Raw genomic sequence first — 26781 nt, 5'->3', positions numbered from 1 at the left:
GGGGTGGAGTTGGAAGAAACAGGCTGTTGAGAGACAAAAGTAGGGAGAGAGAAGCAAACGAAAAAAGGCTCGGTGGAGGAAAGTGGTTCATACAAAGTGAAACAAGAAAGATTGCAGATGCTGGAGTGTTTGAGAATGAGGGGAGATTTGATAGAGATACACAAAATTATGAGGTGAATGGTTGATCAAATGGAAGCAAGTTTTTTCCACTCTGGTTGGATCAGAGGACATGGGTTAAGAGTGAAAGGTGAAATATTTAAAGGAATTATTACACAGAGTGGCTAGAGTGTGGATTGAGCTGTCAGCTGAAGTGGTAGATGTGGGTTCAATTTCACCATTTTAAGAGTGGATGGGAGGGGTATGGAGGGCTATGAGTTGGGTGCAGATTGATGGGATTAGGTGGAATAATTGCTCAACAGATGAGATGGGCTGAAGGGACTGTTCCCATGCTGTAGTATTGTATGGGAAATTGTTGCAGCGCATAAAATGCTGGAGGAATTTAGCGGGACAGGCCACATTCATGGAAGGTGATAGATTATCAATGTTTCAGGATGTTGATCAGGAAAGTGCTAGAACAATAACCTTGCTCTCAACACCACCAAGACCATGGAGCTTATTGTTGATTTTAAGTAGGAGAGGCTGAGGGAGCACGCACCTGTCAGTATTGCTGGGATGAGGTGGAGAGGGCTACACCCTTCAAGTTCCTGGGAGACTATATTTCAGGAGATCTCTCATGGAGCCAGCACATTGAAACAACTGTGAACAAGGCACACAAATTTCTTCACTTTCTATGTCGTCTAAGGATATATGGTATGTCATCAGATATAATTTAAAAATTTAAAAATTTTGACAAAGTGCACTGTGGAAAGTGTATCAATCGGTTGCATCACAGCTTGTTTTTGGGTATTCAAGTGCCCAAATGCAGAAGGCTCTAGAACAGTGGTTCCCAACCTTTTACTTTCCACTCACATACCACCTTAAGCACTTACTAATCACAGAACACTTATGGCATAGAGAATACTTAAAGTGGCATGTGAGTGGAAAGTAAAAGGTTGGGAACCACTGCTCTAGAAGATAGCAAACATAGTCAGGTCCATCACAGGTTGCAACCTCCCATCCATTCAAGACAATTGTGTGAGATGCTGCCTCAAGTAGGAAGCCAACATCATAAAGGATCCCCATCACCCTGGTCACGACCTTGTCACTGCTAACTTTGGACAGAAAGAACAGAAGCCTGAAGATCATCACCTCTAGGACCAAGGGCAGTTTCTTTCCAACAGCGATCAAGCTCTTGAACGTGGTCTTGTTTCATTAATCATGGGCCCCATCATCTCCAACACTATGAAAAAGGCTGTCTACACTATTGCCAAGTCACTTTCTTTATTCTAGGATAACTGCAAATATTTTTTATCTATCATTATCATCTCTTTTTAATTCAATTATGTATACCATTGTAGTGTTTTGTTGTTTTTATGTAGTTTATGTTTACAAAGTATCTGTTTGGCAGCAGAAAGTAAGAATTTGATGCAAGTGTACGTTGTACAATGTATAGACAATAAGCTCATCATCATTATCTTCAGACAGGGTGATACTGGAGATGGATGAACGTTGATGAAGTAAAACCCACCCAAATGTCCCAAGGAAAGGGGAATATAGAGAATGTGATTAGAATCAGTGGCTGTTAAGATCACAAAAGGATTCACTTGCGAGATACAAATTTAAGAATGAAATCAAAGGTAAAAATGAATAAAAGGCCTTTGCAAGCAGGGCTGAGGACAATTCTGAAATCATTTTATAAGTATTTTAGAAGCCAGGCAAGGAAAAAGTAAGACCTTCAATCTGAAAGAGAAACTTGCATGTGGAGAGAGGTGCTAAATGAATGCTATTCATCAGTATCCACCAGAGAGAAGGGTGGGGTGGATGGAGAGTTGGAACATGCAGATATTCTGGGAACATACCTGCATCGGGAAGAAGTATTAGAGATATTGGCACTCATTAAGGTGGATCAATCTCTGGATCCTGACAGGATCTATCCCTGAATGGTATAGGAAAACAAGGGAGAAAATTGCTGGGGGTGTGATGTCTTTGTTAGCCATAGGTGAAGTACCAGAGAACTGGAAGATAGGGCTGGAAACTGCAGGCTGCTGAGCCTTACATCTGCAGGAAGGGGAATATTGGAGAAAATCCTGAAGGACAGGATTCATGATCACTGGCAAAGGCATAATCTATTTAGGGGGTGTCAGCACAGTCTTTAGTGGGTGAAATCCTGCCTGACAAACCTTTTTGAGGGCATAACTTCAAAAATTGGCAAACACAGGATGGTAGATGTGATTTTTATGGACTTCAGCAAGGCTTTTGACAAAATTCTGCATTGTAGGCTGGCCCAGAATGTTAAGGCACAAGGGATCCAAAGTATGTTAGCAATTTGGATCTAAAATTGGCTTGGTGATAGTAGAGAGAATAATGATGACATCTGACTGGAAATCTCTAAGCAGTGATGTACTACAGGGGTGAACCTTTGTCATTTGTAATATGTACAAATAACTTAGATGAAAATTTAAGTGATTTGATTTGCAGACAACAAAAATTGGTGGAATTATAACAAAGAATGAATTATAACAATGAATACAGCTTGACTTAGATCAACTGGAAAGTTGAGTGATGCAGAGGCAAATGGAATTTAATTTAGACAAGTATGCTTTGAGAGATCAAATTCTGGTGGGACGGATGGGATACATGGCAGGGAACTTATAAGCGTCAATGTACAGAGGGACCATGAGATGTATGGCTTCATGAAAATAACAACACAGGGGGATAGGGTAGTGAAGAAGGCATTTAGCATGTTTGCCTTGATAGTGTGATACATAGAGTATAAAAATTAGCACTTAGGTTACAGCTGTACAAAACTTTAATCAGGCTGTTCTCGGAGCATTGTGCACAGTTCTACAGGAGAAACATGGTAGCAGTAGAGAGTGCAGAAGAGATTCACCAGGATGTGGCCTGGAATGGAAGATTTCACTTACAATGAAAGATAGGATCCGCTGGGTTTATTCTCGCTAAAACATAGGGAGCTGAAGGATGACCTTGTACAGGTCAATAAATTCATGAGGAGCATACAGTAGAAGATAGACTGTAACACTTTCCTTGGGTGGGTAGTCTAAAACAAGAGTGCACAGGTTCAAAGTGAGAAAGGGGAATTTAAAGGAGATCAGAGGGTGGTCGTTATATGGAATGAGCTGCAAGAAGAGGTACTGGAGGGAAATACAATTACGGTGGTGAGCCAAGAGTCCCTCTGGCTCACATTTTCCCCTCAGCCAATGCTCTTGAACAGACAATCCAGTGCTATGCTGCACTGGCTCCTGTGTTACACTGGCCACCATATTTCAAAGGTGTCTCCTGGGAAGCAAGGTGCTTCACGTCACCGTTTGAAGTCAAGTCCATTCAGTTCTCCTTGCTTAATCAATGGAGATGAAATTTGTGGAAATCTATTCCCTTAAAAGTCAAATCTCAGCTCTTAAAAATCAGTTGTCAATACCAGGCATATAAATTTCTACAACACAAAAACAGGCCCTTTGGTCCATAATGAACAAGCCAATCCAATTGCCTGCATTCAGATCATATCCCCCTAAACCTTTTTATATCCTCAAGCCTGTCTAACGCTATGATTACAAGGAAAAGCAGGTTAGTGAAAGGAACAGTGCATTACTGAGGGCAGGTGTATTCTATACCACTGAGGGTTCAGCAGGAATCTGCTGCTTCCAGGTACTAATCAGGACCTAGCTGCCAATGAGGGAATGGGCTGGCCAGGTGATAGATGAGAATATGGAACAGATTCAAATACTGACTCAGTATTCTTGGTAGCTATCCTCCTGTGCAGATAATAGAAGCAAAAAATTTTAAAATACCACAAGACATAGGAGCAGAATGAGGCCATTTTGCTCATTGAGGCTGCTCTGCCATTTTATTCATGGCTGATATAGTTTTCCTCTCAACCCCATTCTCCTGCCTTCCCCCCATAACTTTTGATGACCATACTAATCAAGAACCCATCAACCTCTGCTTTATATCTACCCAGTGCCGACCTCCACGGCTGTCTGCGGTAATGAATTTCACAGTTTCACCACCTTCTGACTGAAGAAACCTTTGCTCATCTCTATTCTAAAAAGATGTCCTTTTATTCTGAGGCTGTACCCTCCAGTCCTACAATGTCCCACTAGTGGAAACATCTTCTCCACGTCCTCTCTATCTTGCCCTTTCAATATTCGGTGGGTTTCAATGAGAACAATTGAAATGAAACTCACGCCTCTGGACCAATGGTCCAGAACCCTGGCTGCTAGTCCAGTAGCACAACCATCATCATATCCCTGTACTCCTGGACTTGCAATCTTCTTTTCAGTTTTACCATGAAATATGACAAACAGGTAAAGTCCAAATGGTCCATCATATACTGTCGCCATGCTTTACAGCTGAAACACTCCCCAAACATCCAGATAGAGTGCCCTCCATAATGTTTGGGACAAAGATACTTTTTTCCTTTGCTCTACAGTTTTTAATTTGTAATCAAATAATTTGCATGTAATTAACTTGCACATTCCAGATTTTATTCAAGGTTATTTGCATACATTTTGGTTTGACCATGTAGAAATTACAACACTTTTTATTCAGAGTCCCCTCATTTCAGGGCACCATAATGTTTGGGACATTTGGTTTCACAGATGTTTGTGAGTACTCAGATATGTTTAATTGCTTCATTGGTACAGGTATAACAGAGCTAGGCTTGCCAATGGAAGTCAAAGAAGCTATTATGAGGTTGAAAAGCAAGAATAAAATAATAAGAGTTATCACCTAAACCTTAGGATTACCTAAATCAACAATTTGGAACGTCATTAAGAAGAATTTTAATCATAATGAAGAAAAATCCCCAAATGTATGTTTGACAGATCATACTCTTCTGGAAGTAGTTGTGGAAATGTCAATGACTAATGTCTGCAGATCTCATGAAACAAAATACAAAGGCTGCACTGCAAGATGCAAACCAACTAGTTAACCACAGAAAGGATGGCCAGATTACAATTTGCCAAGAAGTATTTAAAATAGCCTGCAAAATTCTGGAAAATCATCTTGTGGACAGATGAGACCAAGATTAACCTGTATCAGTGTGATGGCAAGTGCAAAGTGTGAAGGCATACAGGAACTTTCAAGTTCTAAAGCATATCACCTTTGCCATGGTTTGGAACTTGCAGTGTAGCCTCTGTATTTCTGTTCATAAAGTCTTTTGCAGACAGTAGTCAATGACATATCCGCTCCTTCCTCCTGAAGAATGTTTCTATTCTATCAGACATGGGTTTGAGGATTTTTCTTCATTATGATGAGGATTCTTCTGTCATCAGCTGTGGAGGTCTTCCTTGGAACACCAGTCCCTTTGCGATTACTGATCTCACCAGTACACTCTTTCTTCTTTTTGTTTAAACTTTATTTATACACTCTTTCTTCTTAAATGATATTCCATACTGTTGATCTTGGTAATCCTAAAGTTTGGGTGATGTCTCTTACTGTTTTATTCTTGTTTTTCAGCCTCATAATGGCTTCTTTGACTTTCGTTGGCATAAATCTGGTCCTCATGTTGAAAAATGGCAACTACAGATTCAAAAGGTGATCAAAAGCTAAGAAGCAAGCCTAGCTCTCTTATTAATTAATTAACTAACTAATTAATTAACTAATTAAGCAATTAAACATACCAGAGTACTCACAAATATTATGGCACCCTGAAATGAAGGGACAATGAGTGCTGTAATTCTTCATGTTCAAACTAAAATGTATATTAATAATCTTGAATAAGATCTGGAATATACACTTTAATCACATATTGATTGCAAATTTAAAACTGAGGAGTGCAGTGGCAAATAAAGAAAAAAGGTGTCTGTCCCAAATATTATTGAGGGCACTGTACATGTCCAAAAGCACAAGGGGAACGTGCCTAGAAAACTCATGCCCACTTGTACTTGCCCTACTTTAGCATATTTTGATGAAAGGCCCTGTCCCTTCTCTCTTCTCACACTGTTATCTTTGCTTCAGATCTCCTCATGGTTTACAGTCCTTTGTTTTTGAACAAAGATTTGTTCTGAACCATCAAGATAATTATTTTCAAAAGAATGATTTATATGATATTTTTATCACTTATTTGTATTTTTTATATGAACACATTATATTTACCAGTATTGGGCAGCAAAGTTAGCACAACATTATTACAGTGCCAGTGGCCCGAGTCTGAATGAACTGCTAATATGTTCCTCATGACCAAGTTTCCTCCGGGCGCTCTCTTTTTTTTCCCTCATTCCAAAGACAGATGGCATTAGTCATGTGGGTATAATTGGGCAGCGCGGGCTCGTGGGCTGGAAGAGTCTGTTACTGTGCTGCATCTCTAAATTAATTTATACTATATTTATATCACAACCTCCAAATGTCATGAGGTGCTTTAAGGAAATTAAATATCTTTCATTCCTTGATCTTTCAGTTCTTTTATCACTATGCAGTAAATGCAATTTTCATTTGAACATTTTTCATTACAATTAAGGTGGTGTCTTAAAAAAAAGCAGCCTTTATCCTCAAAGACCCCACCACCCAGACCACACCTTTGTCACTCTGCTACCATTGGGAAAAAGGTACAGGAGCCTAAGACAAGCCCTCAACAGCATCAGAACAGCTTCTTCCCCGCTGCCATCAGATTCATGAATAATCACTGAACCAAAGACATTGTCTTATTTTTCGTGCACTATTTTTTGTATATAGTAATGTCGTAAGATGGTTATAATATGAATGTCTGCATTACGATGCTGCCACAAAACACCGAATTTCATGATCTGTTCATGAAAATAAATTCTGATTCATCCTGATGAAGGGTTCCAAGCTGAAACATCTAGCTTTATTTCTCTCCTACTGATCTCCTTCTCCAGCAGATAGTTTGTTGCTCCAGATTCCAGTCTCTTGGGTATCTCTATTTCTCACTTGAAATTTGACAGCAAGTTCACACATAACAAGGTTCCAAAATGGTTGTGTCCACACAAGATGACCATTATAAATGAGATGACTACAAGTTAACAGAATTTTTCTGTTCTTTAGTACTAAAGTTGACCATCTTTCTCCATCCAAGGGGATAATGTGTTCTTGATCCATTTTTTTTTTAAATCAAATACTGCACCTCTAATGTGCAGCACACTCTCTCTGAACTGTGTTTGGGGAAGGGGTGTTTAAACACACAACTTTCTGTCTCAGAGCAGAGAACCACTGACCTGCAGATGATGGCATACTTGGATGTTGCTGTACTTCCAATAAATAATTGGTCTCCCTTGTATTATTGATGTATGCTACACACATTAGAAATGGCATTCCTGATTGGGAAATAAATAATAAAGTGTGATGGAATGCAGACTGGAATCCAGGATATACTCCAGGGCATACAGAATTGTGGCTGAATCACCTCAGATCAGCACCTCACTTTGAATATAGTCAATGCAGAGCTTTACCCCTACCACCCCCCACCCTCACATACTACAGTGTAATGTAGTTAAAGAGAGAATCCAACACTCGTGTTGGAAACTTAATGAACAACATTTTTCTAAGGTACTGGAGTATTAGAAGCAAGGAGCAGCAGAGCAGCTGGTTGTACTGTATGGATCCTGGCACTTTTTGGCATAAATGTCGAATATGACAGCACAATAATGGCCCATCGGCCCATGATTTTGGATTAACTGGCACAGCCCATAATCCTCCATCCATTCTTACATCCATGCGCCTATCCAAGAGACTTTTAAATGTCCTCACTGTACCAGCCTCCATTCCAAGCATCCACCACTCTGAGTTAAAAAATGTACCTCTGATATCTCCCACAAGCATTCCTACACTCACCTTAAACAGATGTCCTCTGATATTAACCATTGCTGCCCTGTGATAGGTGCTGGCTTTCCACCATAGATCCACCAGATCTATGTCTCTCATAATCTTACACACCTCTATTAAATCTCCTCTCATCCTTCATCTCTCCAAAAAGAAAAGTCCTAACTCGCTCAACTTTTCTTCATAAAACATGTACTCCAATCCAGGCAGCATCCTGGAAAATTTCCTCTGCACTCTCTCTAAAGCTTCCACATACTTCCGAGAATGTGACCAAAACTGAACACAATCTTCCAAGAGTTTTACAAAGCTGCAACATTACCTCATGGCTCTTGAACTAAATCTCCCAACCAATGAAGGTCAGGACAACATACACCTTCTTAACCATCCTAGCAATTTGCATGGCAGCCTTGAAGGATCTGTGAATTTGAACCCCTAAAAACCATGTTTACAAAAAATAAAATGAAGAGAAAACTGAATGTAAATTAAAGAGCAGCCGGGCATTGTAGGGAGTGAGAAGCAATGGAGGAAGCCGATACTTGATGACAGTCTCTGCAGCAAGGTTGTACTGGAAGGGAGGCTAGGTGCTGCTCCAGAGGGTCATGGAGGCTGGACCTTCAGAAGTCATTTAGGTGAGAGAGGATAATTGTTTGCAAAGATCAGTGAATGAAGAGCTACAAGGGCCGCTGCACACAAGCTTTGAGGCTCTGGGTAGATCGGTCAGCATGAGAGGATGAGTGCAAGTTGCTCACTCCTACTTTCTGAGAGAATAGTGATGTGAAGTGGAATTCTCAGGGTCCAAGAAACACAATGCATCTTGCATTGACAATCATTGAGAGTGGCAACGACACAGACTTTAAAAAGTCAGTTCCGTAACCCAAGTATGCCTTCAATAAACAAGCAGTGAAACCCTGTGGCTGAATTAATTGAACTGCAAAAACAATCACACTCATTCAATTCAGGATTATCCATTTATTAACCTCATGAATGCAGGCTGCTTAAATAGGTACTACATTTATATATATAAAAGTCTGTTTTAATGTAAAAGTTAATAAATAGTTTTGCAATAATTTAATATCACATTCTTACTGATTAACTCTTTCTTATCACACAGTATATAGCCCTTTGAGTGCTGCAGCAAAATCTCTGCACCTACCATTCAAATAGGAAGCCAGCTTTGCCCCTTGAAATTAGAAATCGTGGAATGCTGCACAATGCAGAGGAACTGGGCAGTTTGAGGGGTTATAAAGCAGCATCCGCTTCCAGCAGTACCAGCTCTGCTGTTTTCCTTATTTTCTAAAACAACGTATTCCTGACTCACGTGAACGAACAAAGGGTTCTTTGAAGATTCCCCCCACGGCCTTTAAAGTCATTAATCCTGATGCCGCGGAAATAGACAAACCTAGTGGACATTTGGCAAAACTTTCATCCACACAGCTTGCCTCAGATTTGTCGAAACTTCAGACAGTACAAGCCAAGTCATTGTTGCAGGTACACACGATGATGAAAAGCTTCTTTCAGGGTAACAATTAACCACACACACAGTGCATTTAATTTTTTTTGCATTCAAATGTTTGAAAGTGAATTCAACTTCTGCTCAACTTAACCTGTTCTCAAACTAGTGAACTTTTGAAGATACATCAAGTGCAAAGAATAAACTCCACCTAAATATTTAGTACATTTTCAAATTGATACTGGAATAGCACAAACTGCAGCCTACCACAGAAGATGGCACATCTAGTGAAAGGGTAACAGTGGCCTCAGAAAGTTGTACAAATTACTGCACCCGACTCTCAGTGACCAGACAGTGAACAGTTGATGGGATTGCTGCAGTATGCACTCTTCATAAAAGTGCTTGCACACTTTGGCCTTTCAGTTCCTTGTCACAATGCAGGAAGTACGATCCGCAACCAGTTCAATTCCTCTCAATGTGGGGATGAGGGCTCTTGGTAGTTTAAACACAAATCATAATGCAAGTTCTATTGCATGTCCAAGCCATGAAAACATCCTAAGTGGGCTTTGCCCCATTCTGGGCAAAAGGTGTCTCAGGAACCCCCAGCAAAGGCTGACATTAATTGAAAATGTCAAAATAAATTAATAGTTTTTTTTTTCTTGGGCAAAGTCATTAAACATTACAGTGTTGAACACAATGGGCATCAAACCAAGGAGGGCAGAAACAATGACCTAAATGAAAGGGGAAAACAGGATGGTGGGCAATCACAAATACACTGCAGAAAAGCAGCAGGTCACACAGCATCTATAGGAAATGAAGGGTACCCAATGTTTCGGGCCTGATCACTTTCCAAAATGGTGTCCAAAAATTAGCTAGATGCCTGAATCCCTCCCCCACTCCCTCCCCACCTTTTTATACAGGCATCTGACTGATTTTAACTCATACCTTGACAAAAGGCCCAGGCTTGAGATGATAGTTGCCCTTTCCTTTCCTTCCCATAAAAGCTGTGAGTTTCTCCCCAGCATATTTGTGTGTGCACTCAACCCCAGCATCTGCAGACTTTCTTGTTTAACAGGTTGGAGTGACTAAGTTGCCTCCTCATGCACCCTGCCTATTCCAATGAGCCCTTAGCTCAAATCTGCCTTTGGTCTTCCACAGATCTTCACACAAGTGTGCAGATCCATACAGAGCATCAAACTGGTATACCCCTTCCAAAAAAAAACCAGGCAGACCATCAGATGGAGCAGGAATTAGCCCTCTTTCTGGGCAAGGGATTTTGCAAAGCTTCATCTCCCAAGCTGGTGCAGAGAGAGCACACGGCTTCCCACAGTCTCCGTAAGCCCAGCCTGAAGACGCTGTTGGAGAGGTTATAGATGAAGCAATTGCAGAAGCTGTTGCTGATGGCCAACCACGTAGTCACAAAGGAGAGCATGGGGCTCTCCAGCAGGCGCGAGCTCTCCAGCAGGAAGTAGATGATGTAGGGAAGCCACAACATGTAGAAGACACTGGTAATCCGAAACAGGACCATTGCATAGTGCCGGTCGGGGCTGGTACCTCCTTCGTCAGCTTCCACATCACGACAGGGGAAGCGGGCACGCCTCTTGCTGATTTCTTTGGTGTGTTGCCGACAGATTGTAAAGATGTGGAAGTAGGTGAAGCACACAGTGAAGGTTGCTGGAGCGTACAGCAGGCAGACAATGAAGCCTGTGAAGTAAGCATTAGTCTCCCAGAAGGCGGCACACCACTCGAAGATGTCCCCGTGGTATCCCGGCTTCTCCCATCCAAAGAACGAGGGTAAGAATACTGTCCCAGAGTAAATGCAGATCACAACGATACAGATCCTGAGGCGGCATGGAGTTACCAGTTGGCTGTAGGAGAGTGGTTTAGTTATGGCCAGGTAGCGGTCAACACTGATGCATGCCAGGCATGCCATTGATACACTCTTCAGCACGGAAATGATGTACCCAAACACCTGGCAGGTCAGGGACTCCTGCATCCCTGTGGAATAGTGAAGAAGGGAGAGAGCGGGAACCAGACAGCTTACCCCAACCAGCAGGTCTGCGTAGGCCATCGTCTGGATGAAGTAGCTGGTGGTATAGTGATGAAGAAGTGGGGCACAATGGAATACAAAGATGACAGTCAGATTCCCCGCGATAATCAGGACAGTCAACAGCACAATGATCGTGGTCTCCAAGAGGCAAACATCAGCTGCACCAGAGTAGCCGATGCCCAACGGGCAAGCGCGGTGGTTGGACGCATTGGTCGAGGTGTGGCTCAGGCTCGCGGGGTCCCACTGCTCCGCAGAGCGGTTCATGTCGCAGGCAGGTGTCGGCGGGGGGGCCAGTCGAGCATCCATGCCTAGTCGCCTGACTGGTGGGGTCGGTCTCCGGGGTTGACGCCTCACGGCCAAGCACCTCTCCCCAGCAGCTGAACACTGCTGACACACCCCAGGGGGGCAATGCTGCTGACAAGCTCCCTCCAGTAAACCGCTCCCAGCTGCTCATCGAGAGCCATTGTGTGCAGAAGTGGAAAGGGAGACATGAGCCCTAGCAGAGCTGCATCAACCTCTCGCGCTGCTCCCCACATGCCAGCCCTATTCTGCTCCAACTGAAGCCTCGTGAAATACTTCACACGCCGTCTAAAAATCCAGGGCATCGGGAAATCAAATGATAAATAAGAGGAAGTAAAGAGTGCACCATTTAAAATCCCCAGCCTTTCATGCACATTAATCAATGTTTCCGTCTTGCAAGAAGAAAGACTGAGAGAATAATGCAGCAATCTCCTGATTTAGTAAGGAGACTCACATGTCCATTGTGCAGGAGAAGCCATCCTTTCAGCAGCGCATTAGTGCTGCTGATGCACACTCCCTATCGCTCGGCAGCTGCACCTGAGTTTCTTGCCTGGACTCCATCGCAGCTGATGCGGAAGAATCCTCTACTCCAGCTACCTTGGTTTTCCTGCTTCCAAACGAGTAGCAGCAGAGCCACCAATAGCCATCGGAGCTGCTTTTCCCTTTTATGTCGCTTGGTAACAGTTGCCAAGCACACGCAGGCTGACAGCCACTCACTGTAACGCTATCTGAGAGGGGAATGACTGAAGATGATGGGACCGAGCCAGCCAGCCCTCAGTTGCATTATTCCATTGAGACAGGTTCCGAAAAAAGGTAGAGGATGCACGGAGGTACACGGGATTCGAGAGTTTGAACAAATAGCCTGTGCAAAGCAAATTATGACTACAAAGCCAAACTTCCTGAAATTAACCCCAGCGCTGGCTGCAATATCACTGAAACAAAATTCCATGTATTATTAATTGCATAAATAGCAATCAAACATTACTCATTATAAATTTATTTGTGGCCTGCACCATACCATTTGTACTGATGCCAACAGACTCATTGTTCAGATGTAACTGGAATAGAAGTAGAAGCCAGGAACTGTAGATGTTTGAGGTGAGGGTTTGAGAGGTTGGGACAACGAGAACACAAAAGCAATAGGCAGGTGAGGATTGTGAGGGGTGAGATAAAGAAACAAGACTGGGAGAGTGTGTGGGGGAGGGAGACAAGAGGCAGGAGGTGGGTGCGGCAAAACAGGGAAAGTACTGGTGGTGCTGTCAGTTAAGAAATATAACCAGGACATCCCATGAAATAAGAGCTAGACAATCATCACTTTGTTCCATCTTCAATCTGTAAACATCACTCCACAAGGACCTACTCTAGAAGCAGCAGAGCCACAATGTTGAAATTTACCGTGGGTCACTCTGTCACCTGCCAAAAAATTTTTTCACACACGCTGTCCTCGCTCAAGCAACACACTCCACTTTTCAAATGTTTGCAATACACATGGGTGACTAATTAAATAAACCTATTCCTGTGCACCTTATGTGGTGTGAAATGTTCACTGCTCATCTGTACCCTAACAGTATGTAGCAGTCAAGAGGTGGGATGTAGCAATGTGCTGCACTGAAGGTGATTAACAGCACTGTAATCTTTACACTGACCAGATATCAGTCTAGACACAATGACACAGATTGGATCTGGCCAATGTCTAATGTAATAGCAATATAGTTTCTTGGATACTGCAACCCAATGTCTCCTTTGCATTTTTAACTGCAGCTGATCGCTGTAGTTCATCTGCTGTAATTTACTTGATTCATTGATTGCCAAGTGCCCATTTCACACAATTGCCTCAATGTTTCCTGCAATTCCAAAGATTAACTTCAGAACAGTAGGATAAAGACTGCTGGGTAACCACAAGAGCATCATCACCCTCAGTAAAAACATTTGAGTAAGTGAAGGTAGACAGGCAACATCACCCTGGCCACAACCTCTTCCCTCTACTAGCTTAGAGCAAAAGGTATAGAACCCCAAAGTTGAGCATCTCTAGGTTCAAGGCAGTTTATATCCAACAGCTATCAGATTCTTAAACCTCTCCATCCTACCTAACCATAAACAACTTCAGAATCACCAAAAGATTTGTTTGCACTCCTGAAACACCATGTTATTTGGCACTAACTACGACTGTGAATATTTATCTATCATTTTATATTTGTTATCTTTATTTTGTCCCATGGTGCATTTATAATTGAATGGTGGCTTTTATGTGCCTGTGTGGCTGCAGCAAGTAAGAATTCTGGTGCATTTGTACATTATACTTATTTCTATGACAATAAATTACCATAAATTTAAAGTTATCAATTGTGTCAGTGAATTTCAATTTATACAGTATGGAAACTTAACCTTCAGTCCAACTTGCCCATGCCAAGCAAAATGTCCCACTCAAAATCATCCCTCCTGCCTGCATTCCTCTAAACCTATTCTATCCATTTTTCTTAAACATTGGAACAGCACTTAACTGCATGCAGCACATTCCATACACCAACCCACCCTGTGGGTAAAAAAGTTAGCCCTCATCTTCCTGTTTAATACTCTGCTTCATCACCTTAAACCTTTGTCCTCGGGTTACTGATTCCCCTACTCTGGGCAAGGTCTCTCTGCATTCACCTGATCTATTCCTCTCAACTGTATCTTGGTCAGTCATGGCTCACCTACCAAAGCCAAGGCACTGCAAGTCCTCTTTGCCTCACTTCCTTCCACTAAACCTCACATTGAAAACAGTCCCTGTGGACAAGTTTTCAGTCATCTATTCTGTTACCTCCTCATGTAGCTCAGCCTTGATAATATTTGTCCAGCACCTTGATATGTTTCTTTCCATGTTAAAGGTGTTGTGTCTATGGTTACCTGCAAACTGCTGTGGATTCTATCCTAATCACTACAATTAAAAAGTAGGGTCAAGGGAGAAGAGATAAAACAATGAAGGATAAATACAGTAAAATCCCTATTATCTGGAATTCAAGCAACCAGCAGCCTCAAACAATCAACAAAAAAAAGTTTAAAAAATACAAAAGTTTAAAATTGGTTAATTCACCAATCATGCAACATACAATCTCAAGCAACCAGGAAATACACTTATCTGACATCTACCAATCTCCATAGGTGCCAGATACCAGGGGTTTTACTTTATCAGGATTTGCTTCATACAGTGAGTGGAAAGGCAAAGTAATAACTTTGAAGAATCAATTGGATACTGAAAATTTTTGATAAATATAAAAAAACCCAAATGGTTATGTGACAGACTATATAGAGGTGTTTGGGAGATAAATTGGGAAAGGTTTGTTAGAGCAGGTCACACACAAACACTAAAACACAGAAAATTTGCAGGAGTTTTTGCAAGAGTGCTCAGAGACTTCAATAATGGACTGTTATTTGCAAAAGGCAACAAATGTAACATGCATTGGCAACTTTGACTAGAAAACAGAATTTACTATCTGGAAGGTCATGTGATCTTTGCAGACAGAGAGGAGGAGAGAAACAAGCTTTGCTCTCAGAGTTTGGGGGAGTGAGAGAGGAGAGACACAGACATCGGTTCCAGAGGGACAAGCTGGCAAGTTTTGGAAGACGGCCTGGTCAAAGGAGAAGACTGGCTGTCCGGTGTTTCCCTTTGAATAGGAGAAGCAGAAAGGAACTGTGGTGACCTGAAAGAAAGAGGTTATCATCTGGAGAACCCTGAAGGGGGAAAGTTTTGTCAGTAAGACACTGGAGTGGTTGATTAAAAAGGAATCAGTTGTGGATGTCCTAGAACAAGAAAAACTCTCTCTGAAAACCAAGAAGAACCCTCCTGAGCGGTAACCATTTACCTGCTAAGCACCAAAGCCTGGTGAACTTTATTAATGTTAACTTCTGTGTACAGTATAAGCATTGCCTGCAACCATTGAGATTGGACTGTGAACCAAAGAAATTTGCTGAACTTACACACACATTACACATTCCTGTGCTTAGAATTAGAAGGGGGTTAAGTGAGTCGTCAGAGTTAAGTTATAGTTTGATTCTATTTTCATGTTCAAAGATAATTCAAAGCAACTTTTGTTTGTTACCCTTTGTCGTGATGCATATCTATTGCTGCTGTTTTTTGTGGTCCTCTGGGCTCATAACAGTTATCCTGATCCATATTTATTTTGTGTGTTTCCAGACGATGTTTGACTTATTCATATGGTAACGATGCATGGAGTTGGGGATAAAATATTAGCATAGATATTGGATCAATTAACCAACAGAAGGCACAGGAATGGGATAAAATGGGTCTCTCTCTAATTGGCATTCATTAGTGAGCGGAGTGCCGCAGGGAACAATAACAATGTAGAGAGGGGACTGAGTGTAGCATATCAAGTTTGCTGATGACAGTAAAATGAATGGAAAAGCAAACTGTGCAAAGGATAAGAATCTTCAGAGAGATAGTCAGTGAGCAAGGATCTGGCAGTGTGCAAGGTCAACCATTTTGGAAGGTTAAATAGAAGGTCATATTATTTGAATGGTGAGAGATTGCAGCATGCTGTTGTGCAGAGAGACTTGGTAGTGCATGTGCATGAATCACAAAAGGTTGGTTTGCAGGTGCCATAGACAATCAAAAAGCAAATCGAATGTTGGCCTCCATTGTTGGAAAGATTAAATTTGAGAGCAGGGAGGTTCTGCTGCAACTGTGCAGGGTATTGGAATTCTGTGTGCAGTTCTGGTCTCCTTTCTTGAGATGTATTGGGCTTGGAGGTCATGCAGAAAAGGCTCACTGTGTTGAATCCCGAAATTAGGGGGTTAGTCTATGAGGAGAGATTGGGATGAAACTCTCTGAAATTCAGAGAATGATACGGGATCCTATAGACACATAAAATTATGAAAGGGATAGACAAGATAAAGGGAAGACTGCTTTCCATGGGTAGGTAAGACTAGAACTCAGGGACATATTTGGGTGTAAAGGTTAAAACTTTGTATTTTTGATTCTTAGTTAATTTTGTGCCTGTCTCTTTAAAAGAACTATTTTTATAGTGTTACCATAGTGACTATGATGTAATATATCATAATATCCATCTAGGTTAACGGCTTGCTCTTTCATTCTACAAGATGTGAAGGAAGCATGAGCACGAGAAATTTTTCTTTGAATTTTTGTATCTCTATAAGTTTTTTTTATCTCTTTTAATACCTTTTGTATCTCTATATATCTTTGTATCTCTATCATATAGTAAATGCTTTGTTATTCATCGGTATGAAAGTCTTGTTGCGAAGCTATGCAAAATGTTTATTCGTTCTATCAACGAATTAAAACTACATAAAGTAACAGCCACAGAGTTAGATTTGTTGGATTAAAGAGATAGAAAATTGGGTATCGCAGCTCACGCTTTGGAAGATGATACTCTGACATTAGGATATCTTAGAATAAGGAAAGTGTTGTCTATATTGGGGGTGTAAATTTAGGTCAGAGATAAAGAGGAACTGCTTCTCTTAGAGAGTGGTGAATCTGAGGAATTCTCTACCCAAGGAAGCAGTAGAGGCTGCCTCATTAAATATATTTAAGACACAGATAGATTTTTGCACAGTAGGGGAAATTAAGGGTAGGAGCGATAAGGCAGGTTGGTGAAACAGTCCATGGCCAGATCAGCCAAGATCATATTGAATGGTGGAGAAGATTCGATGGGTGAGAAGGGGTATTCTTGCTCCTATTTATGGTCTGGTCTTGAAAAATGGTGCTGGAGCGTGATGACTCTTTGCTCCTCTCACTGCCACAGGTCTCACACTTCAACTTCCCTTGCACACTTCGACCTGTGTTACCTCTCCTCCAACTTTAAAACACCCGCTGTCTGTGAGGAGTTTGTATGTTCTGCCTGTGACCTGTGTGGGTTTCCTCCAGGTGCTCATCCTCCAAACACGTAAGGAAGTTAGAAGGTTAATTGGTCACATGGTTGTACTTGGGCAGCATGAGCTTACGGACCAGAGGGCCTGTTACTTTGCTTCATCTCTGAATTAAAATGTACCAAACAGAGTCCAGAGTTGAGGTGAGAGTGATTTGCACATGCATCAAGGCTCCAGGACATAGGCCTCAACCTCCTTTGTCTGCTACACAAAGTCAGAAGTGGAGATGTTCCTTGACGATGACACAATATTCACCACTCCTTAGCAAAATTAAATTAATGGTCAACATTCAGGAACCGGCTGATGAAGCAAATAGCATTCACTCCACAGAATGACACCCACCCTCCAAGAGAGGATCATCACTAACTATAGATTCCCCTTCAAACCTCCCACCATCTTTATTTGAAAATATATCGCTGCTCCTTCCTCACAGCTAGGTGTAAATCCTGAAACTCCTTCTCCTACAGCTCTGAAGGAGCAGCATGTCATGGCTGCAGCCTACCAGTACTTTCAGCTGGTATTAGGTAACAGCAAATAAATGCTGACATTGCCAGTGCCTTCCAAAGAATTATCAGTGAATCCCTGAACCTTTACATTGTAGTTGTGGCTAGGTAGGTGCAGCCAGCAATGCAAGCCAACTGAAGTCTAATGTAAAAGAGTCGCTCATCAATTAAATGTTTGGGATATTTTTGGGATCGGCTTATGGAGAGACCGAATTCAGTTTCCACAGTAATACATCAAATAAAGGTTAGACGTTTTTGAAGGATAGCTCTGCTTCAGTCCTTGCAGCTTCCAAATGCCTTGATTGTCTGGAGTTAGTATATAGGGAACAACATGATAGTAAAATACAGAAAGGAAACCAAGTCAGTCCTGGAAGGCAACTGGGAGAAGTGTAAAGTTAAATTGTCAGATGAATAAAGTAGCTGAATTGAGAGCTATCACAGAGACTAGGTTACAAGAAGAGCAGGACTGGCGACCAGACTATGATATTCAGGAGTGGCAGCTGGCGGTGGGGAGGGAAGATATAAAGGAGGTGGATTTGTAATGTTGAAGGAAGTGCCCATAACTGCAGAAATAAGGAAGGATATCCAAGAAAACTTTTCAAATACATCAAAACAAAAATAGTCGAGTGAGCAGAACTGCACATATTACTCCAAGTGTGGTCTCACCAACACCTTGTATCATGATGTCCCAACTAATGCACCCTGTCCAATGAAGGCAAAAGTTGCCAAAAGCCTTCTCCACCACTTACATGGAACTATGCACCTATACTCCGAGGTCCCACTGTTCTACAACACTCTCTAAGGTTCTGCCATTTACTGTGTAAGAACTGCCTTGGTTTGATTTACCAAAGTGCAGCATTTCATGTTTGTCAGGGTTAAATTCCATTTTGCCACTCCCTGCCACCCCCTCTCCACCAATTCCAAACTGATCTAGATCCTGTAGTAAACTTGGATAACTTCCTCACTATATTGTTAACTTTGCTGTCAACTGCTAATTTATTAATTGGTTCAAGAACCGTGACAGCAGGAAAGTCCTTGATTTAATTATTCCTTCTTGTTGGTACAGCATTCTCTCAGTAATGCACTGTGGACACATGAAGACCATAAATGAGGCACACAACACCAAATGCAGGAAATCATTCATGGAACAGATAAGGTCAAGTTGGGATGAAAGAAACAGTATGCATGTTTCAAGAATAGAGCCAGTATATCTCGGTTTTGTTTAGGGAAGGACCGCTGGAGGCTTGGCTGTGTTAATTAGTGCAGAACAGCAGGTTACAAAGCAATGTCTGGCTTTTATATCTGCTTAAACTCAGCTAGGATTTTTTTAAAAACCTCAAATCCAGTCACCAAAACTAGAGAGTAAAGAACAATTAAGCACATTGATATAAAAACAGGTTCTGGCCCAACCACTTTGAAGAAAAACCTGAGTTTCAACGTGGACAAAACAAAGGAGATGGTTGTGGATTTCATTAGGTCGAAGGTCAACTACCCCCCATTACACATCAATGGCTCCATCATGGAGAGATAGAGTGGAAAGCACAAAGTTCCTTGGTGTGTATATAAAGGACATCCTATCCAGGACCCACAACATCTCCTCATTAGTCAGGAAGGCACAATTATGAGTGCCTAATCTGGCTGCATCATCTGACTGCACAGTAGCTGGAGCATTGCTTAAATAGGGCTCAAAGAATTAGTGAGGATTCTTTCCATGCAGCACACAGCATCTTTTACCCATTACTATCAAGAAGAGGGATTGGAGCATCAAAATCAGGACTGTCAGGCTAGTAAATAACCTTTTCCTGTAGACTGTGAGATTGATGAACAGTATCCTGTAATTGAGTTAATCATCCCAAAATATATATATTTATTTATTTTAAATTATAGCTTTATGTATAATTGTGATTACTATGTGTAGTGCATATTGTGTGTGCATGTGGTCTGGAGAAGAGCTGTTTCTTTTGACTGGCTGTACAGGTACAGACAAATGATAAATTGAACTTGACCCTGGGGCAAGAAGGTGTGCCATAACCTCTCCTTCCTTGGAGTGGAACTGCCTCCCACCAGTTTTCAGAGATGGGTTTTTGGGTCAGGAACTGCTCTGCCCAAGACAACAATAAACTGAAGTGCTGTGAATGCAGCTCAGGCCATCGCACAAACTAACCTCCACTCCACCAACACTGTCTACTCCTCTTGCCATTAAAAGGCATATGAAAGGACACGACCCATCCCACCCCAGTCATACAATCTTCTCCTCCTCCTCCTGTCAGGGAGATGTCCTGTGAGTCTGAAAACACATAAATTCAAGAAGTTTCTTCCCTGCTGTTATCAGACTCTTGAATGGATCTCTCATTGGTGGAATGATGCTGCCCTTCCACTGCTGTGAACAGAATCTTTTCTCTGTTACACTACAAGCTGAACTTTTGTTTCATTTTGTAGTATTCGAGGACTGGTTAACTTGACTGGGTACCATACAAAACCAAGTCTTTCACTGCATTTCAGTATTCGTGCCAATAAACAGGTCAATGCCTGTTCCTGCTTACTATCCAGTGGCTTTTGCTGGAAAGTCTGACAAGAATAAATATTGAAAGGAGAGATGGGTTCAGCTGCATTATATGCAGATAATTGCTTTGAGTTCTTTACGTCGGAGATAATGGGGCTGATCAAGAGCAGGGATCCCAAAGGGCTTCTGGTGCTGATGGTTTTGGAACCTTTGGGAGTTTGGAACTGGGAACCAAGGAGGTGACTTGGATGCCTTGAGCTCAGGTTCACTGCTGACTGGAAAGGAGGCTATGCAGTTAAGGAAGATTGAGGAAGCGCATGGGGCAGTAGCATCAGATGTGGCGGGGATCCACAGATGTTCAATTGAATTTATAATTGGATCATAGATTTCTTCACCTCCAGACCACAATCAGTGAGGATTGGCAAGAACATCTCCTCTACAATCTCCCTCAGAACAGGAGCACCACAAGGCTGTGTTCTTAACCCTCTCCTCTACTTGCTTTACATCAATGACTGTGTAGCTCAGTATGACCATAACACCATCTACAAATTCGCTGATGATACCATGGTAGTGAGTTGCATAAAAAGGGGTGATAAGTCAGCATAAAGGAGGGAGATTGAAAACTTGGCTGAATGGTGGACTAACAATAACCTTGCACTCAATGTCACCAAAACTAAGGAGCTGATTGTGGACTTTAGGAGGGGAAAACCAGAGGTGTAGGATTCACTGATCATTGGAGGATCAGAGATGGAGAGGGTGAGTAAATTTAAATTCCTGGGAGTCATTATCTAGGAGGACCTTTCTTGGACCCACCACACTGATGGCATCACGAAGAAAGCACGTCAACACCTCTACTTCCTCAGGAATTTGCAACGGTTTGGTATAACATCGGAAACCTTGGCAAACTTCTACAGATGTGCAATGGAAAGTGCCCTGACTGGTTGCATCACAGCCTGGTATAAAAACACTAAAGTCTCTGAGCAGAAAGCCCTGCAAAAGGTAGTGGACATAGCCCAGTACGTCACAAGCAAAACTCTTCCCACCATTGAGAATATCTACATGGAACGCTGGCTTAGGAGGCAGGAAGAATCATCAAGGATCCACACAACCCAGCACACTCTCTGTTCTCACTGCTGCCATTAGGAAAGAGGTGTATGTACCACAAGACTTGCACCACCAGGTTCAGGAACAGCTGCGACTCCTCCACCATCAGACTCCTCAACAACAAACTCAATCAGGGACTCCTTTAAGGACTCTTCCTTTGCACCTTATTTATTATTGAAGTGCTTTCTGCCTTGCACAGTTTGCACTTCTTTCCTTGTTTACATTTTGCTCTTTTGTATACTTATCTTTTCTTGAGTACAGTTTTTTGCACTACCAATCAGTATAGATTTTGCCTGGCCTGCAGATGAAAGACTCTCAGGGTTGTATGTGATGTCATGTACGTGCTCTCACAATAATAATAATAATAACAATTACAGCACGGAAACAGGCCATTAGGCCCTTCTAGTCCGCACCGAACCAAACACCCCTTTCTAATCCCACCTCCCTGCACAATGCCCATAACCCTCCATCTTCCTCTCATCCATATACCTGTCCAACCTTTTCTTAAATAATACAATTGACTCCGCCGCCACTATTTCTCCCGGAAGATCATTCCACACAGCTACCACTCTCTGAGTAAAGAAGTTCCCCCTCATGTTACCTCTAAACCTCTGCCCCTTAATTCTTAACTCATGTCCTCTTGTTTTAATCTTTCCTCCTCTTAACGGAAATAGTCTATCCACATCCACTCTGTCTATCCCTTTCATAATCTTAAATACTTCTATCAAATCCCCTCTCAACCTTCTACGCTCCAAAGAATAAAGACCCAATCTGTCCAATCTCTCCCCATACTCCAGATGCTTAAACCCAGGCAACATTCTGGTAAACCTTCTCTGCACTCTCTCCACTCTGTTTATATCCTTCCTATAATTAGGCGACCAGAACTGCACACAGAACTCCAAATTAGGCCGCACCAACGTCTTATACAATCTCAACATCACCTCCCAACTCCTATATTCCATGCAATGATTGATAAAGGCCAGCATACTAAAAGCCTTCTTCACCACCCTATTCACGTGAGTTTCTACCTTCAGGGAACGATGTACCGTCACTCCTAAATCTTTCTGCTCTTCTGTATTCCTCAATGCTCTCCCATTTACCACATATGTCCTATTCTGATTCTTCTTACCAAAATGAAGCACCTCACACTTATCAGCATTAAATTCCATCTGCCATTTTTCAGCCCACTTTTCTAAGCAGCCCAAATCCCTCTGCAATCCTAGAAAACCTTCTTCATTATCCACTATTCCACCTATCTTAGTATCGTCTGCATATTTACTAATCCAATTCACCACCCCATCATCTAGATCATTAATGTATATAACGAACAACAATGGGCCCAATACAGATCCTTGAGGCACACCACTGGTCACCGGCCTCCAACCTGACAGACAATTATCCACTACCACTCTCTGGCCTCTCCCTTTCAGCCAATGTTCAATCCATTTGACTATCTCAAAATTTATACCTAAAGACTGCACCTTCCTAACTAACCTTCCATGTGGTACCTTATCGAAGGCCTTACTGAAGTCCATATAGACAACATCCACTGCGCTACCCTCATCCACATTCCTAGTCACCTCTTCAAAAAATTCAATCAGATTGGTCAAACATGACCTTCCTCCCACAAATCCATGTTGAGTACTCCTGATCAGACCCTGTCTATCCAGATGTTTATAAGTACTATCTCTAAGAATTTTCTCCATTAATTTACCTACCACAGACGTCAAACTTACAGGCCGATAGTTGCCAGGCTTCCTCCTTGAACCCTTTTTAAATAACGGAACCACATGCGCAATGCGCCAATCCTCCGGCACTATCCCCATATCTAATGACATTCGAAAAATTACCGCCAGAGCCTCTGCTATTTCCTCCTTCACTTCTCTCAATGTCCTGGGGAAGATCCCGTCTGGTCCTGGAGACTTATCCACCTTTATATTCTTCAAAAGCCTTAAAACTACACCTTTTGTAATCTCTATATTCCCCATATTTACCCAATTTGCTTTTTTTATCCCACATCTCCCAATATCCTTCTCCTTAGTGAATACCGAAGAAAAGAAACTGTTCAATATCTCCCCCATTTCTCTAGGTTCCACACACAGTTTTCCACTCTGATTTTCTAAGGGACCAATTTTGTCTCTAGCTTTCCTCTTACCATTAACATATTTGTAGAACTCTTTTGGATTTGTTTTCACCCTGCTTGCCATAGTTTTCTCGTACCTTCTTTTAGCTTTCCTAATTCCTCTCTTAAGATTCCTCTTACATTCAATGTATCTTTCAAACATCTCCTTAACTCCATGCTTCTTATATCTAATGTACGCCTCCCTTTTTCTTCGAACCAAGTTTCCAATATTCCTTGAAAACCACGGCTCTCTCAAACCTTTTGCCCCTCCTTTTAACCTAACAGGAACATAAAGCTTTTGCACTCTCAAAATCTGATCTTTAAAAGACTTCCATCTCTCTACTACATCCTGCCCATAAAACAAATTGTCCCAATGCACACCCTGCAAGTCCTTTCGCATCTCCTCAAATCTAGCTTTTCCCCAATCAAAAACCTCAATCCTTGGCCCTGATTTCTCTCTTTCCATAATGACATTGAAGCTGATGGCATTATGATCACTGGACCCGAAGTGCTCGCCAACACTAACCTCCGTCACTTGACCCATCCCATTTGCCAACAGTAGATCTAACACTGCTCCTTCTCTGGTCGGCACCTCTACATATTGTTGTAAAAAACTATCTTGCACACATTTCACAAACTCTAACCCATCCATTCCTTTCACAGAATGTGTTTCCCAATCTATATGTGGAAAATTAAAATCTCCCATAATTACAACCCTGTGCTTATCACAAATATCTACTATCTCCCTACAGATTTGCTCCTCTAGGCCTCGGTCCCCTCCGGGTGGTCTATAATACACCCCTACAAGTGTAACCTCTCCTTTCCTACTCCTCAGTTCCACCCAAATAGCCTCCGTGGATGTGCCCTCTAATCTATCCTTCCTAGGCACCGCTGTAATATTTTCCCTGACAAGCAATGCAACCCCACCTCCTCTTGCCCCTCCGACTCTATCACACCTAAAACAACGAAACCCAGGGATATTCAGTTGCCAATCACATCCCTCCTGCAACCATGTCTCACTAATCGCTACCACATCATACTTCCAAGTATCTGAACTTTGAACTCTTTTTCATCTGGATCATGGAGCTGGACTAGTAGCACCTCATTGTGTGCCTTTACACTGCAAACAAAGAAAAACTATTTTTGTGCATTTTTATAAATGACAATAAATGGAATCTTGATCACAAACAACTGAAAGTAACAGTGGAGCCAAACACAATCTGCTTGAGGAACTCAGAGTTCAACCAGCATCAGAGGGAGAAAAAAGAATGGATTATATTTCAGACCAAAAGCCATTCCCATGTTGACCTGTCTGTAAAAGCATCCACTCTCTGCCGCAATGGTCATCCTGAGTTCCCAGATGCTGCCGTTTCAACACCCCTTCCCATTCCCATACAAACCTATCTGTAAAACCCTATTCAAAAGTAACATGAGCTCTTCTTTTTAAAGTAGAAGACAAGGGTAACATACAAAAAGTCCTCTGCACTGGTTCTCCTTAATGCAGAATTAATGCCGTGGAAATGACATCCAGACGCAATATCAGTTTCTCACCTGCTATGAACCAAGGGAGAGCTGTCAGCACCATACGCTAGTAAGATTTTGTGCTTTCAAGGAGGTGAGTACAAAGGGTGAGCAGATGGACAATAAAACTGTATTGGCAAAGTAATTACAAAGAATGGTAAACTATTAAGAAGCAGCATGCTTCTTTAAGGTGCAGTGATTAGAGTTAAAAAAAATCCCTACTCTTCCAGAGAGTCTCAATCAACATCAAACTTTTATTCTGCAAATGAATAATCCTAATATCAACAAATTAATAATGATAATAAGTGTATTGTCAAACATGCACATACAATGCACGAAAGCACCAAAATTCTTGCTTGCTGCAGCCAAAAAGGTACTTTGGTAAAAAAAATTGTGCACATTAAATTACCCCAGCATGAAGAGATAATAAATACAAAGGATTGATTGATAAATAAATATTCTATTACTGTTAGTGGAAGAAATGAAAAAGTGATGCTTCAATAGTGCAGATCAGCCTTTTTATGGTCCTGGTGTAGCATGGGTAGCATGGAGAGGTTCAAGAACCTGATTGCTGTTGGAAAGTAATTGTCCTTGAACCTAGAGGTGCTGGACCTCAGGCTTCTATCTATAGGTAACAGTGAGAAGAACTTGTGACTAGAGTGATGGGGGTCTTTTATGATGTTGGCTGACTTCTTGAGGCAACGCTTCACATAATTTACTTATGGGGAGCAAGATTCACTTGCTGCACAAACCTTTGATGGAACACAATTATGGTTTTTCAGATGCACCTGCTCCTCTTGGCAGGATTTAAAACTGGCTGGTGATTACAGGTCCATTACTGACCAGCAACTCTTCACTTCAGTGGAGTAAGAGATAAGGTGGGTGACAGTTGTGGAAACCCCCAGTCTTCACAAACCATGAACACTCACAACCACTTGGCTTTGATCATGCCCAATCAGAAAATATCTAAATTGATACCTTTTGTATCCTTCAAAAAGTAGTGTTCAAATAAAATATACATTTAGTATAAATATACAATTTATTGTAGTAATGATGTATTTAGCTTAGGTACAATCCAAATTATAGACTTAAAACAGAGGCACAGTTAGCATAATGCTATTACAACAAAGAGACACAAATTTGAATATGTCACTATCTATGAGGAGACATCTCTGTGAGGCGCTTCCTGAAGAAGACAGCCAAAGGACCCCCATCACCCAGTCACAACCTCTTCCCGCTGCTACCTTCAGGCAGAAGGTTCAGAAGGCCTCATCAGCTCAGCATCTCCATGGTGGCTGTGAAGGTAAATGGGCATTCCACTAAATGCCTAATCAAACTGGGCTCTACTGAAAGCTTCATAGACTCATGGACTGTACAAAGAGGCAGCTCTTCAAGTATGGAGAGAATCGGGATCACTCTTTTTTTCCCCCATTCGTCCCATTTTTTAAATCT

General features: G+C 41.8%; 2 protein-coding genes across 9 annotated transcripts in view; both read right to left on the bottom strand.

Annotated features, from left to right (window-relative positions):
- The window catches only part of rabgap1l (RAB GTPase activating protein 1-like), a 458975-nt gene that overhangs the window by 269840 nt on the left and 162354 nt on the right, over nt 1-26781 (bottom strand). The gene's annotated exons all lie outside the window — the stretch shown is intronic.
- On the bottom strand, nt 10578-11657 carry LOC138762696 (G-protein coupled receptor 52-like). The gene has a single exon (XM_069936289.1). It carries the CDS (start codon nt 11655-11657, stop codon nt 10578-10580), a length of 1080 nt encoding a protein of 359 aa, XP_069792390.1.

The sequence above is a fragment of the Narcine bancroftii genome, chromosome 5 (genome assembly GCF_036971445.1).
Source record: "Narcine bancroftii isolate sNarBan1 chromosome 5, sNarBan1.hap1, whole genome shotgun sequence".
In the NCBI taxonomy this organism is placed as follows: domain Eukaryota; kingdom Metazoa; phylum Chordata; class Chondrichthyes; order Torpediniformes; family Narcinidae; genus Narcine; species Narcine bancroftii.
Note: the sequence above shows the minus strand (reverse complement) of the source record. Positions and strands in the feature narration are given on the sequence as shown.